The sequence below is a fragment of the Nycticebus coucang genome, chromosome 3, assembly GCF_027406575.1.
Source record: "Nycticebus coucang isolate mNycCou1 chromosome 3, mNycCou1.pri, whole genome shotgun sequence".
Lineage (NCBI taxonomy): Eukaryota > Metazoa > Chordata > Mammalia > Primates > Lorisidae > Nycticebus > Nycticebus coucang.
The window spans coordinates 87,104,482-87,119,848 of NC_069782.1; the positions used below are offsets into that span (position 1 = coordinate 87,104,482).

The 15,367-nt window shown below is 41.9% G+C and overlaps 1 protein-coding gene across 2 annotated transcripts in view; it reads right to left on the bottom strand.

Annotated features, from left to right (window-relative positions):
- Window positions 1–2,187: 2,187 nt before the first annotated feature.
- SH2D4B (SH2 domain containing 4B) overlaps window positions 2,188–15,367 on the bottom strand; it is a 112,770-nt gene continuing 99,590 nt past the window's right edge. The window contains exons 7-8 of one of the 2 annotated variants that reach the window (XM_053586190.1): window positions 6,836–7,056; window positions 2,585–2,847 (exon numbers count right to left, since the gene is read on the bottom strand). In XM_053586190.1, coding sequence (XP_053442165.1) covers window positions 2,755–2,847; window positions 6,836–7,056 — 314 coding nt within the window. In that variant the 3' untranslated portion in view covers window positions 2,585–2,754. Of the gene's footprint in view, window positions 2,848–6,835; window positions 7,057–15,367 lie in introns of both variants that reach the window. The other variant, XM_053586191.1, reaches the window with a different exon arrangement.

Consider the following 15,367-nt stretch of genomic DNA (forward strand, 5'->3'; position numbering starts at 1 on the left):
GTTAGGGATAGAAAACTCAGCTGTTGTCTTTCACGTATTAATTAGGGGTGACAGGAACAACTAATCAGGGATTCAGGGTCTCAGCCCATCTTGGTTTGCTTTCAAAGCTGCTGCCAATTCTTTGAACAGAAGTTTCTTCCAACACCTTGGAAATCATCACATCATATCCCCTGACACATCACTGCTAAGCACAAAGTCATCGTCGCTGTCATTGTGATGGCTGTTAGCAATACCTTTCATGTGGACAGAGCTTTCCTATTCATCATTTAACTGACCTGTCAAAAAACCCAATGATGGCCACACAGAAAATTCTCTTCTCAGTTATACTGAGGTTCACTGGAGTTAATGACTTAAACAAAGTCATGTAATTGTCTAATAGCAGAACCAAAACTAAAACTTGGTTCCTCTGAGTCCTAAAAGAAATCAGGTAATTTTGATAATCATCAGTTATGGTTTTAAAGCATTTTAGAATTCAAAAGTAGGTCATCCCCCCCCACCCATCACTTCATTTTGTGCATTCAGTGAGACAGACAGACGGGAGGAAAGCCATGCAGCTGAGTTATAAAATTGTTATTATTGAACATATTTGTATGATGGGTCCTTTTTTTGCAATCCCCTGTAGCAAAATCCTACGTGCTGCTACTTCTGGGAGTCTAATCCCAGAGGAACAGGGGAGAGAGGGCGTGAGGCAGAGAAAAAGGAAGAACAAACGCGAGGGGTCAGGCTGACCAGGTTACTGCTGGGTTTCCTCATGACTAGTTGCGGATCTTGCAGGACTGTCTTCAAAGAGGCCATGAGAAGAACTGCCTCCCAGAACAGTCCCTTCAGGAGGAAGAAAGGAGAGGAATTCATCTACCAGCCTCTAATCCCCATTGATTTAAGGTTTATTACAGCATGGGGCATTAAGTTCCCGGCCCTGCTGTGTCTTATGCCTCTGTAGCAACAGGAAATGAGGCATGTGGAAAGGTACCATTGGCTTACGCTCACATGAGGCTGACTGACAGTGAGGAGAGCAGAGCCCGTGCACAATCAGTGACCTTGGCAATGGCTAGAACAGTGGTTCTCAACCTTCCTAATGCCACGACCCTTTAATACAATTCTTCACGCTGTGGTGACCCCCAACCATAAAATTATTTTCGTTGCTACTTTATAACTGTAATTTTTGCTACTGTTATGAATCGTAATATAAATAACTATATTAGGCAACCCCTGTCATTTGACCCCCAACGGAGTCGTGACCCACAGGTTGAGAACCACTGGGCTAGAAGGAAATAGGCAGCCAAGGATCCAAAAAAACAAGTGAGGCAAGAGGTGAAGTAGAGCACGGAAGATGTGTGATACAGCTACCAAGTAAAGAAGGCAAACCAGAGTCCATTCATCCCTTTCCTCTTATCAAATACCATGCTGCAAACATTATAATGCGAGTAAGCTCCAGGGTGCATATTTGAACCCAAATCCTCTTGACTGTAGACACTGTAATCATCTATTTACATGATTATAAATGCAGAACCCTCATTTGCACAAATAGATGCCATCCCAGAGAGTTACTGAGGAGTTATTGGGAGAGTATTCCTATTAATATGAAGAACATACTCAGATTAAGTGGACAGTAGAATCAAAATCAAAAGGATAATGCTAATCATTTGAGTATCCTGCATAGAGAGCACCCCCTCCTGAAGAGCAAAGGCCTTGTATTTAAAAACCATTCTTGGATATATAATTCACCCTAGTGTTACATGAAACCGCTGCTTCAGTATTGCAACTCCATGGCCAAAATAGGATTCAAAGAGAGAAGGTGGTGGCAGAAGAAGAGGTTACATACAGAAGGTAGGATATTATCAATCACCTGTCCTGCAAGCTGGGGCTCAGCTGATTCCTTATTACCTTATTACCTTACTATTGGACGTCCAATAATAACATGTATGGTGGTAACAAGGAATATTATGAAAGATGCATCATCTATGTCTGCCATAGAAAGCCTTTATAATCTCTCTTCTATTATTTATAAAAAGTGACAAGTAGCGGGCAGCCCCTGTGGCTCAGCGGGTAGGGCGCTGGCCCCATATACCACGGGTGGCGGGTTCAAACCCGGTCCCAGCCAAACTGCAACAAAAAAATAGCCTGGCATTCTGGTGGGTGTCAGTAGTCCCAGCTACTCAGGAGGCTGAGGCAAGAGAATTGCTTAAGCCCAGGAGTTGGAGGTTGCTGTGAACTGTGATGCCACAGCGCTCTATCGAGGGCAATAAAGTGAGACTCTGTCTCTTAAAAAAAAAAAATACATAAAAAGTGACAAGTAGGAAATACCTTACTAGAAATTATTACTGATTTGCTTTTGGAAAACTTTTAGAAGAAGTACATTCATTCAACAAACATTTATTGAATGTCTACCAATGTTAAACCATGTTAAATTCAGGGTTCGGCACCAGAATTATTTTGGATTACTAAAACTTGATCCATGAACTCTAGGAGCTCAGTTGAGAGTAGCCATGGAAAATAGGCTTTTCTTCTGAGGTCATAGCTAAACTCTTCTGAAAGAGTTGCATCGGCTATTAGCAATTTATGTACTGAGCATCGGGATGAAAGCAGCAGCATATATGCCAAATATTTCATATCCTGGAGACATACAAGTCGACTTGTTCCTCTTAATAGTGATGGATCTTCCAGAAGTCCGCAAGGATTTGAGCTGGGAAGTTTTTAAGCTGAGTTCAAAAAGAGGATGCCCAAAGGAATCCAACTGATAAGGAGAAGAAGAAATCATTCAAACAACAGATGGTAGTCTGGTGGGCTGTCCCTCTGTCCACAGGGTTCCTGCAGCAACTCTCCCCCTGAAACAGTGATAATTTCTTCCTAAAAGGGAAAAAAAGGAAAATTCACTTATAATCAAGAAAGGGAAATAAACGTCTACCAGAGAGAAGCCAATTTAAGACAAATAAAAAAATATACATCTGCCTCTCCTGCATTCAAATTTCTAGAAGTAACAGGAAAAAAATCTGCCTTTAAAAAGAAATAAATCTGTAAAATTATGGAAAATAAGAAGAAATGCCATCAGCAAAGTGAAAATGATTAAATAAGCCTTAAAAAAACAAGAGACATACAGGACGGGATTGTCAGAGGGGTCAGTGTGGGGCAGAGGCTAGGGCAAGTTGGGGACAGGTTGGGGAACTCCAGACAGGTGTTTGTGTCAGAGGTATTTCCCTCAAGCAGGTCGGGAAATGAGGAGAAGCACACAGTTTCTTGGGAGTCCAAAGAGATCCCAAAAGTTCAAACACTCCCACACCTAAAAGACAAAACACCCGCTGTCAACTCCAATCTCTACAGCATAAAGCAACTGGATTTAGGAAACAGAAACTCTTATCTACTCATGGACAAACATGAAATTTAAAAATGGAACATTAACTCTAGCCCAAACTTCATAAACATTCCATAAAAGAAAGATGCCAAACTCAGCAGTAGAAATGATCCCCAAGAAAAAAATCAAGTCTACAAAACAAAGAGAAGGAGTCTTTGAAGAGATGTGTATTAATCCCCTCCATAGAATAAGATAAGCCATCCATGAAACAAGAATGGGCCATTATAAAAAAAAAAAAATTAAAGAACCTGGATATGGCTCAGTGCCCATAGCTCAGTGAGTAGGGCGCCGGCCACAAACACTGGGGCTGGTGGGTTCGAACCAAGCCTGGGCCTGCTAACTAATGACAATTGCAACAAAAAAACAGCCAGCCATTGTGGTGGGCACCTGTAGTCCCAGCTACTTGGGAGGCTGAGGCAAGAGAATGGCTTAAGCCCAAGAATTTGAGGTTGCCGTGAGCTGTGATGCCACAGCACTCTACCGAGGGTGATATAATGAGACTCTGTCTCAAAAATAAAGAAAGAAAGAAAGAACCTGGATATGAAAAGCTTGACCATTTAAATTAAAAGGAAAAAAGAAGGCTTGGCACCCGTGCTCAGTGGGTAGGGCGCCAGCCACATACACCAAGGCTGGCACGTTCGAACCTGGCCCAGGCCAGCTATAAACGACAATGACAACTGCAATAAAAAAATAGCTGGGAATTGTGGCAGGCACCTGTAGTCCCAGCTACTAAGGAGGCTGAAACAAGAGAATCACTTAATCCCAAGAGTTGGAGGTTGCTGTGAGCTGTGATGTCATGGCACTCTACCCAGGGTGACAGCTTGAGATTCTGTCTGAAAAAAAAGGAAAAAAGGAAAATTTCAGTGAAGAACTGAATAGCAGAACAGACATAACTAAAGAACAATTTAGTTATTGAAAGAAATGCCACATCAAGAAGAAAGAGACATCTAAACAGAAAAATGAACAAAGGATATGGATGAATGATTGACAGAAGATTAAATCTGAGTGGCCGTTAAACATATGAAAATATCCTCAGCATCAGCGGCGGTCAGGGAAACTAAACCACAGTGAGATTCAGTGTCTGTCCATCTGATGGGAAAATATGAAATGACTGAGAGGCCCCAGTTTTGGCAGCAGTCTGGGGGAACAGCCTCATATAGCTTTGGCAGGAGTCTGAATTGGCACCACATTTTTGAAGGGCAATCTGGCAGATCTTTTCTAATTAAAATGTCCTTATTCTTCTCTCTGGCAATCCCAGTTTGGGGAACCCATCCTAGAAAAATAATGTACATGCATCTATAGTGACACACGGGAAGTCTGTGCAGCATTGTTTGTGATCATGAAAAACTGGAAGCCAGATAAGGAGAATGGGTAATTAAACTGTAATACATGTATACATACATCCATACCATGGAATACCGTGGGGCATTTACAAGGATTAATACATGAATTGACATGAAAATATCTCAGAGACATATTTGAATAATAGCCAATATGTCCTGATAACGTCTGAGTGAGAAGTATATTTTTTCATCACTTTAAACAGTGATTTCTCATTGAAACCTCACAGGGGCCTAAAGAGGTGGGCACTGTTATGAAACCTATCTCACCAAGGAGGAAACTGAGGCACAAAAGTCTGAGTCGTTGCCCAAAGTCACACACAGTAATGAAGTTGGGATTTCAAACTCAGCATCCTGATCCCAGGGACCATGCTTTTTAAAACTACATTCAATAGTTTATTAAGCATATAAAAAGCCAACTTGTCCATACGCAAATTATATGAAAAATTACAAAACTACCTCTTTCCTTATGCACATAGGTTTTTATGTTCCTGACCAGGAAAATACTTAGATAGACACCTGGCAGGTTGACACTTCAAGGTGGACAATGGAAATAGGGATTTGGAATAAATGAGTCTCTCATTTTGTATTTTATTTGATTTTTCTTAAAAGATAATCATGAATTAATTGTGCCATTAAATTTTTAATATATAAAAGCTGGCCACCAGATCTCCAGATGGGCATAGATGATATATCTGTAAAGAAAGGTGTTAGAGAGGGCGGCGCCTGTGGCTCAGTTGGTAAGGCGCCGGCCCCATATACCGAGGGTGGCGGGTTCAAACCCGGCCCCGGCCAAACTGCAACCAAAAAATAGCCGGGCGTTGTGGCGAGCGCCTGTAGTCCCAGCTACTCGGGAGGCTGAGGCAAGAGAATCGCTTAAGCCCAGGAGTTGGAGGTTGCTGTGAGCTGTGTGAGGCCACGGCACTCTACCGAGGGCCATAAAGTGGGACTCTGTCTCTACAAAAAAAAAAAAAAAGAAAGGTGTTAGAGAAATTGTCAGTCTCACAAGTTTAGATTTGGAAGAGAATAAAGACCTTCAAAAACATTTGGTCTGGCCTTTCTATATAAGAACCTGTCCTGAAAGATGGACACTTACCCTTTCCTTGAAACATGTCCGGGAACAAGTAGCTTATCACTGCTAAGGCAGCTTATATGGTACAGGGGAAGCAGAACAATGTGGTTTAGTGGGAAAAGCACACACTTCAGAGGCAGACAGCAAGAAACTCAACTCCTGGTCCTAGCTGGTACCAGCCATGAAAACTTAGCCTTGGTTCCCTGACTTGTGAAATAGGGCTAAAACGCCTCCCTCACAAAGCTACTGGCAAGATTAAATAAGAGCATGAATGCAGAGCAACAGGCTCCGTGCTTGACACAGTGGAGTTGCCAATATCCAAGCATCCCCTCTCTCTTCTCTCTGGTTGTTAGAAGGCTACGCAAGTAGAAAATGACCTTGGTCCTGCTTGGTCCAATTTTCTGGGAAGTACTTTCTACTCAGTGTCCAAGTATTTGTGAATCGGTGATTTCCTATGTGCCATACCCATAAGGTTAAGTTAAGCGCTATCCTTGGAGCCCTGGAGACATTCAGGAACAGAGGAGAAGAAAGCAATAGAACTCCAAGAATCCCTATTAGAGTAAAAGCCCAAATAAATGGTCAAATTATTCTGTGAACCTTCCTACACCTGTAAAGCTCAGGAAGATGTTGGACCCATGAGCGGCCACCTCTGCCTCCCAAAATCTTTCAGTTCAGTCAATTCTCAGAAGCCTGGCTTGAAGTTCATGAGAGGGCCATTCTTGGGAATGAGTTGCAGTGTCAGACCTGGGCTTGAAGAGAGGGCTGACTAGCCAAACCCGAGTGCTGAAGGAGGGAGTACTCATGTACTTAAGATGAAAAGAGGCCTGGGGACCAGACTTAGAGGTTCACACGTGTGTGGCCCTAGAGGATGAGCCAGAGAAAAGGACCCGGGCTCCAGGGCTGGTCTAGATAACCTCTTGTCTCTTCTGCCCTGACGCTGTATTTCTCTGAGCCCCTCCAGCCCTAACGTTTGGAGCCCACAGGCTTACTGCCTTGCTTTGCTTGCTCTGGCTCTCTCGTCAGCTCAAGTTTCTACCTGTTTCATCCCCCAATTAGCACCCCTTAGAGGGATACCTTGTGGAAATCAATGAGATCAGTGAGTGTAGCATGGCGATTGGGGTCCACTCCCAGGAAGCTGTAAAAATCTCCAGAGGCATCCACAAGAAAGTGCTTGAACCCTTTCTGCAGGCGGTAGGAGAGGGTGTAACCCCAAATTTTCTCACTGACTCGGACCAGAAATGCTCCCTCGGTCATGTTCTCCAGGAGATCTTCTGCATTTTCTCGGCTAATAATCCCTGGTTTAAAAAAGAAAAAACAAGTCAGCAAGTTCTGCCTCCCCACCCTTGGCCCCGTGGCTCAGTCCACATGTGATCTGTGGACACAGAGTGTGGAGGAGAAAGGTCCCTCAGCATGCACCTGACTCCTTCCACAGAGGGAGCAACTTGGACCCAAATTGAGTGTGCTTTCTCTCCAAATTAAGCCCTCCTAATTTGAATTAATTGGATAACCAAGAAATTAGTAATGCACTGGGATTATAGCATCTATCGCCCTATAGAACGCCCTAAGAGTCCTGCTTTAATGACTAGACTAGAATGATGGTTGCAGCTGCCTCACTTACCTCTCTGGGACCATAAATGAGCACCTGAAAACAAGATTTTCCCTTTTAAGAGTAAAAGGGCTTCCTCCTAATACCTGTGGACACCAGAAAAAAAAAAAAAAGTTTCTTAATAGGGACACAGAACGAAGCTTCATTTCAGCTTAAAGAACAAAACTTCCTAAGGTTTTGCAGTCTCACACAACACGGTGTCATCATTAATATGGAAGTCACATCTGGCCTTGGAGTTTGTGAGATGCCAGTGACAATACCCTGAAATGCTTTTAGGCAGCTGCTGTCATCTGGGTGATGGGGGAGAGGCGATGTGTTGGGGAGATCAGACTCGAGTCAGGAAGGTGGGAAGAGGAAGGGAAGTCAGAAGTCTCGGGTTAACTCCCCAACTCTGCCCTCACCTGGCCGTGGGATCCTCAGCAAGCCCTCAACTCTCCCATGTCCTTTGACATTGACATGGTCATAACCTACCTACTTCAAAGGCACATTATGACTTTCAAGTCAGGAAAAGAATTCTGTAAAAATATTTTACAGAAAAGAATCTTTGTACACACAGAGAATAGCTGTGTAAATGTTAGATCCCATTATCCGTTATTAGTTTTTATTATTATTAAATCATAGCTGTGTACATTAATGCAATCATGGGGCACCATACACTGGTTTTATAGACCGTTTGACACATTTTCATCACACTGGTTAACATAGCCTTCTTGGCATTTTCTTAGTTATTGTGTTAAGACATGTATATTCTGAGTGGCGCCTGTGGCTCAGTGAGTAGGCGGCCCCATATGCCAAGGGTGGCGGGTTCAAACCCAGCCCTGGCCAAACTGCAACAACAACAACAAAAAAAAAATAGCCAGGTGTTGTGGCGGGCGCCTGTAGTCCCAGCTGCTCGGGAGGCTGAGGCAAGAGAATCGCGTAAGCCCAAGAGTTAGAGCTTGCTGTGAGCCGTGTCACACCACAGCACTCTACCCGAGGGCGATAGAGTGAGACTCTGTCTCTACAAAAAAAAAAAAAAAAAGACATGTATATTCTACATTTACTAAGTTTTACATATACCCTTGTAAGATGCCCCACAGGTGTAATCCCACCAATCACCCTCCCTCCGCCCACCTCTCCCCTCCCTCCCCTCCCTTTCCCTCTTCCCCCTATTCTTAGGTTATAACTGGGTTATAGCTTTCATGTGAAAGCCATAAATTAGTTTCATAGTAGGGCTCATTACATTGGATACTTTTTCTTCCATTCTTGAGATACTTTACTAAGAAGAATATGTTCCAGCTCCATCCATGTAAACATGAAAGAGGTAAAGTCTCCATCTTTCTTTAAGGCTGCATAATATTCATGGTGTACATATACCACAATTTATTAATCCATTCATAGATTGATGGGCAATTGGGCTTTTTCCATGACTTAGCAATTATGAATTGGGCTGCAATAAACATTCTGGTACAAATATCTTTCTTATAATGTGATTTTTGGTCTTCTGGGTATATACCTAGTAGAGGAATTACAGGATTGAATGGCAGATCTATTTTTAGATTTCTAAGTGTTCTCCAAACATCTTTCCAAGAGGAATGTATTAATTTGCATTCCCACCAGCAGTGTAGAAGTATTCCCTTTTCTCCACATCCACACCAACATCTCTGGTCTTGGGATTTTGTGATATGGGCTAATCTTACTGGAGTTAGATGATATCCCAACGTAGTTTGATTTGCATTTCTCTGATGATAAAAGATGATGAGCATTTTTTCATATGTCTGTAGGTCATGCACCTGTCTTCTTCAGAGAAGTTTCTCTTCAAGTCCCTGGCCCAGCCTACGATGGGGTCACTTGTTCTTTTCTTGCTTATACATTTGAGTTCTCTGTGTATTCTGGTTATTAAACCTTTGTCGGAGACATAACCTGCAAATATCTTCTCCCATTCTGAGGGCTGTTTGCTTGCTTTACTTACTATGTTCTTGGCTGTGCAGAAGCTTTTTATTTTATCAGGTCCCAGTAGTGTATTTTTGAAGCTGCTTCAATTGCCCGGGGGCGGGGTCCTCCTCATAAAATACTCCCTCGGACCGATTTCTTCAAGGGTTTTCCCTGCAGTCTCTTCTAGTATTTTTATAGTTTCATGTCTTAAGGTTAAATCTTTAATCCAGTGAGAGTCTATCTTAGTTAATGGTGAAAGGTGTGGGTCTAGTTTTAGTCTTCTACAGGTTGCCAGCCAGTTCACCCAGCACCACTTGTTAAATAGGGAATCTTTTCCCCACTGAATGTTTTTAATTGGCTTGTCAAAGATCAAATAATGGTAAGTAGCTGGATTCATCTCTTGGTTCTCTATTCTGTTCCAGACATCTACTTCTCTGGTTTTGTGCCAGTACCATGCTGTTTTGATCACTATCGATTTATAGTACACTCTGAAGTATGGTAGCATGATTCCTCCTGCTTTGTTTTTATTTCTGAGTAATGTTTTGGCTATTTGAGTTTTTTTCTGATTCCATATAAAATGAAGTATGATTTTTTTCAGGATCTTTAAAATATGACAAGGGAGCTTTAATAGGAATTGCATTAAAATTATATATTGCTTTGGGTAGTATATACATTTTAACAATGTTGATTCTTCCCAGCCATGAGCATGGTATGTTTTTCCATTAGTTAACATTTTCAGCTATTTCTTTTCTTAGAGTTTCATAGTTCTCTTTATAGAGATTTTTCACATCCTTTGTTAGATAAACTCCCAAATATTTCATCTTCTTTGGCACTACTGAATGGAATATGAATGGAATAGAGTCCTTAACTATTTTTTCAGCTTGACTGTTAATGGTATATATAAAGACTACCGATTTATGAATGTTGATTTTGTAACCTGAGACGCTGCTGTATTCCCTGATCACTTCTAAGAGTTCTGTAGTAGAATTCCTGGTGTTTTCCAGATATACAATCATATCATCTGCGAAGAGCGAAAGTTTGATCTCTTCTGACCTTATGTGGTACACTTGATCGCCTTTTCTTCCCTAATTGAAATGGCTAAAACTTCCATTACAATGTTAAAGAGGAGTGGAGACAATGGATAACCTTGTCTGGTTCCTGATCTGAGTGGAAATGATTTCAATTTAACTCCATTCAATACGATGTTGGCTGTGGGTTTGCTGTAGATGGCCTCTATCAGTTTAAGAAATGTCCCTTCTATACCAATTTTCTTAAGTGTTCTGATCATGAAGGGATGCTGGATATTATCAAAAGCTTTTTCTGCATCTATTGAGAGAATCATATGGTCTTTGTTTTTTATTTGTTTATGTGCTGAATTATACTTATAGATTTACGTATATTGAACCAGCCTTGAGACCCTGGGATAAAACCAACTTGGTCATGATGTATAATTTGTTTGATGTGTTGCTGGATTCTGTTTGTTAGGATTTTGTTGAATATTTTTGCATCTATATTCATTAGTGATATTGGTGTATAATTTTCTTTTCTTGTTGGGTCTTTTCCTGCTTTGGGGATCGGAGTGATGTTTGCTTCATAGAACGTGTTGGGTAGTTTTCCTTCTTTTTCTACATTTTGGAACAGGTTGAGTAATGTAGGTAGTAATTCCTCTTTAAAGGTTTGGTAGAATTCTGACGTGAAGCCATCTGGTCCCGGGCTTTTCTTTTTAGGGAGATTTTGTATGGTTGATGCTATTTCAGAACTTGATATAGGCCTGTTCAACATTTCCACTTGATTCTGGCTAAGTCTTGGAAGGTGATGTGCTTCCAAGTATTGGTCAATTTCCTTCAGATTTTCATATTTCTGAGAATAAAGTTTCTTGTGACATTCATTAAGGATTTTTTTAATTTCTGAGGAGTCTGTTGTTATTTTGTCTTTGTCGTTCTGATTGATGAGATTAGAGATTTTACTCTTTTTTTCCTGGTTACGTTAGCCAAAGGTTTATCTATTTTAGTGACCTTTTCAAAAAACCAACTTTTTGATTTATTGATCTGTTGTATAACTCTTTTGTTTTCAATTTCATTTAATTCTGCTCTAATTTTGGTTATTTCTTTTCTTCTACTGGGTGTGGGGTTGGAATCTTCTTCCTTTTCCAGTTGCTTGAGATGTCCCATTAAGTTGTTAACTTCCTTTCTTTCCGTTCTCTTGACGAAGGCTTGCAGTGCTATAAATTTCCCTCTTAGGACTGCCTTTGCAGTGTCCCAGAGGTTCTGATAGTTCGTGTCTTCATTGTTGTTTTGTTCCAAAAATTTAGCAATTTCCTTCTTAATCTCATCTCTGACCAAGCTATTATTCAGCATTAGATTATTTAACTTCCATGTTTTTGTATGAGTATGCAGATTCCTGTTGTTACTGAGTTCAACTTTTACTCCATGGTGGTCCAAAAAGATGCAAGGAATAATTTCTATTCCTTTAAATTTACTGAGGTTAGACTTGTGACCTAAGATGTGATCGATTTTGGAGTATGTTCCATGGGCTGATGAGAAGTATGTGTATTCAGTTTTGTTAGGATGAAATGTTCTGTAGATGTCTGCTAAATCCAAATGTTGGATGGTTAGGTTTAAATCTAAAATTTCTTTGCTCAGCTTCTTGGAGGATCGATCCAACACTGCCAAAGGAGCATTGAAATCTCCAACTATTATAAAGCTAGAGGAAATCAAGTTGCTCGTGTCTGTTAGAGTTTCTCTTATAAATTGAGGTACATTCTGGTTGGGTGCATAGATATTAATAATTGAGATCTCATCATATTGAGTATTACCCTTAACAAATATGAAGTGACCATTCTTATCCTTCCTTACATTTGTTGGTTTAAAGCCTATTGTATCTGCAAATAGAATTGCAACACCTGCTTTTTTCTGATTACCATTTGCCTGAAATATGGATGACCATCCTTTCACCCTGAGTCTATATTTGTCTTTTAAGGTAAATATGACTCTTGTTTTTTTTTTTTTGTTTGTTTGTTTTTAATTGTTGAGAATTCATTGAGGGTACAATAAGCCAGGTAAATGTGACTCTTGTATGCAGCAGATATCTGGCCTGAGTTTTTGTATCCAGTCAGCTAACCTGTGCCTCTTTAGAGGACAATTTAAGCCGTTCACATTAATGGAGAATATTGATAAGTCTGGTAAAATTTTGGGTATCAAGTTTTTCGAAAGTCCAGTGGACATTTCTAATACTTTCGCCAATGTGGAAGTTGGAGTTTGATCAAAAGTTTCTGAGTGAGTTTACTTTTGTGGTAGAGGATTGGGCTTGTCATTATGGAGGATAGGTCTAAGAATATCCTGAGGAGCTGGTTTGGTTATGGCAAATTTCTTCAACATATGAATGTCATTAAAGTATTTAATTTCTCCATCATAAATGAAACTCAGTTTAGCTGGATACAGGATCCGGGGTTGAAAGTTATTTTGCTTTAGGAGATTAAAAGTTAATGACCACCCTCTTCTGGCTTGAAAAGTTTCAGCAGAGAGATCTGCAGTCATTCTAATATTCTTCCCTTTGTAGGTAATGATTTCTTATGTCTGGCTGCTTTCAGAATTTTCTCCTTCATATTAACTTTAGTGAAGTTAATTATGATATGCCTGGGTGATGTCTTGTTTGGATTGAGTCGTGCTGGGGTTCTGAAACTGTCTGCTATCTGAATTTCAGAATCTCTTGGCATGTCTGGAAAATTCTCTTTCATAATTTCATGAAGAAGGGCCTCTGTGCCTTGCGAGGCCACTTCATCACTTTCAGGGATTCCAATGAGGCAGATATTAGCCTTCTTTGAATTATCCCAGAGCTCTCTGAGACAATGATCCATTTTTGCTCTCCATTTCTTTTCCTGTTTGAGAGTTTGGGAGCATTCAAAGGCTTTGTCTTCAATGTCAGAAATCCTTTCTTCTGCTTGCTCCACTCTGTTACTGAGGGACTCTACTGTATTTTTCAGATCTTTGAGGGCTGCAAATTCTTGCTTCAGTGCATCAAAATCTTTGGTGGTTTTGTCTTTAAATTTGTTAAATTCTTGAGACAACTTTTGAATTGCTCCTCGAATTTCTAATTCCGACTTTTCAATTGCTCCTCGAATTTCTAATTCCAAATTTTCCTCCATTCTATTAATCTTGTTTGCAATCCAAATTCTGAATTTGATTTCTGACATCTTGGCCAGCTGTTTATGAATGGGATCTTCAGTCACATCTGCCATATCTTTCCTTGGGGGGATTGCTCTATTCTGGTTATTCATGTTACCAGAGTTTTTCCGCTGATTCTGCCCCATTATTGTTTTACATCATTTGATTTTTCCCCTGGAGCTTTGTTGAGGACCCATACAGTGCTATGGCCTGAGAAACTGGGGACCTGTTTGGTGTGGTGGATCTAAGTGGTTCTGTCTTGTGTTCAGCTGGTCTCTGTTCAACCCTAGTGAAACAGTTACTCTGGGTTGAAGTCTCAGCTGTGGAGAAATATTAGCAATTAAGTCACCCCACCCCCCCACAGGCAAGAATTGGAAAAGGAAAATCAAGCCTTCCTACAACTACACACCCAAGGCACCACCTGAACAGTCCTCGGGCGATTGGCTTAGTTCAAAAGGCCCAAATCAATTGTCTCAGTCAGCACCTGTCTCACGTGGGAGAGTTTAAAAGGTCTCTGGCAACTGGATTGCAGGGGTCTGGTGACTACTCAGATATGGCTTGCTCTGGTGCTCCATGGAGTCAGGAGGACCCACCCAGCAAACATATTAGTCTGGGAAGGTTGATGCCTCCTTCCCCACCTTGCACCTCTGTCATACCCAGTCACTGACAGCCCCACAGGGCTGTGAATCAATTGCCTGTAGTGAATAGATACTCCAGGGGTTTGCACCTGCCTGAATCACAAGATAATCTATTTCTACTCAGTCAGGCTGCTGTGCTCTGCCTCTATCTAGCAGGGGGAGGTAAGGCCTGACAACCTTGGGCGCTTGATGGAGGCTGGTGGGTGTTCACTCAGTTCCAGCCCTGCCTGTGATTGATGTTACTGACAGAACAGAACAGAACAGAACAACTTTGCGGGAATTTGTTTCTGTCCCTGCTAAATTCCCCTGCAGAACAGAAGCTGTTTTGAGTTCCCAGAGCCTGAGCCTCAGGCCCTGTCTTTGCTTCTGCAGGTTTGTATTCGGTTAGCTCTCAGTTCTAGCCACCTGTCTTCCTTTGTCTATAGGCTGACGATCCCCTGAGGGCCAGGTGCGTCTTAGGCTCAGTAAAGCGGTCCTCTGGGTTAGCTCCACCCTGGGAACTTCTAGTTTCTAGTCCCCATGCTCCATCCAGGCCGATACCACCTCAGGCAAACCCTTTACTCACTGGGCCTGCATTTCTCAGATCTGTTCCATGGTGGTTGCCACCTGAGTAGATGCCCAGCCTCCTCTGGTTGCCCAGAGAGACAGTGAGTATGGCTTCAGAATATCCAGGAGTGAGCCCTTTTGTTGCCAAAAGACAGCTGCTGCTCTGCGCCTTGGGGCACCGCCGCTCTAGTGTGGTTCTCTCTCGGCTGACCTTCCTCTTCTCACTCCCATGCCGCAGAGTCAGCACTAACCAGCTGCAATTTAGGCCCTGTCCACACCCCTCGAGAAATCACCCAAGAATCTGGACTCTGGGGGACAGGCCTCTAGACCTCAGAGTGAGAGTGGAGGGGAGTGCTGGGAGCTCAGAGTTGCAGGTAGAGAATATATACAGTTTTATACAGTTTTATGCCTTGGCAGGAGAATGCCGTGGCACCCTAGTAGAGGAGGTAGGTCCAGTTTTTAGAGGGTCTCTCCCGTAGAGTGTAGTGGGAGGACCTTTGAACTCTGCTCGTTTGTTTGTGGGGCACTCTGAGCCGTTCTCATGGGGAAGGGGACTCCTGTCCCCTTGGTGATTGATTTTGTACCTTTTGTTTGTATCCTTGGGGTCGCAGCTTGCCTCAGCAGGGTTGATGTGCGTTCTTCAACCTTCTCTCTTGGTACAGCTCTAATCCATCAGGTTGCTTGCTAAATTTCTGTCCTTTAACTCTCCTTCTGGACGGGAGCCTCTGTGGAAAGCTGG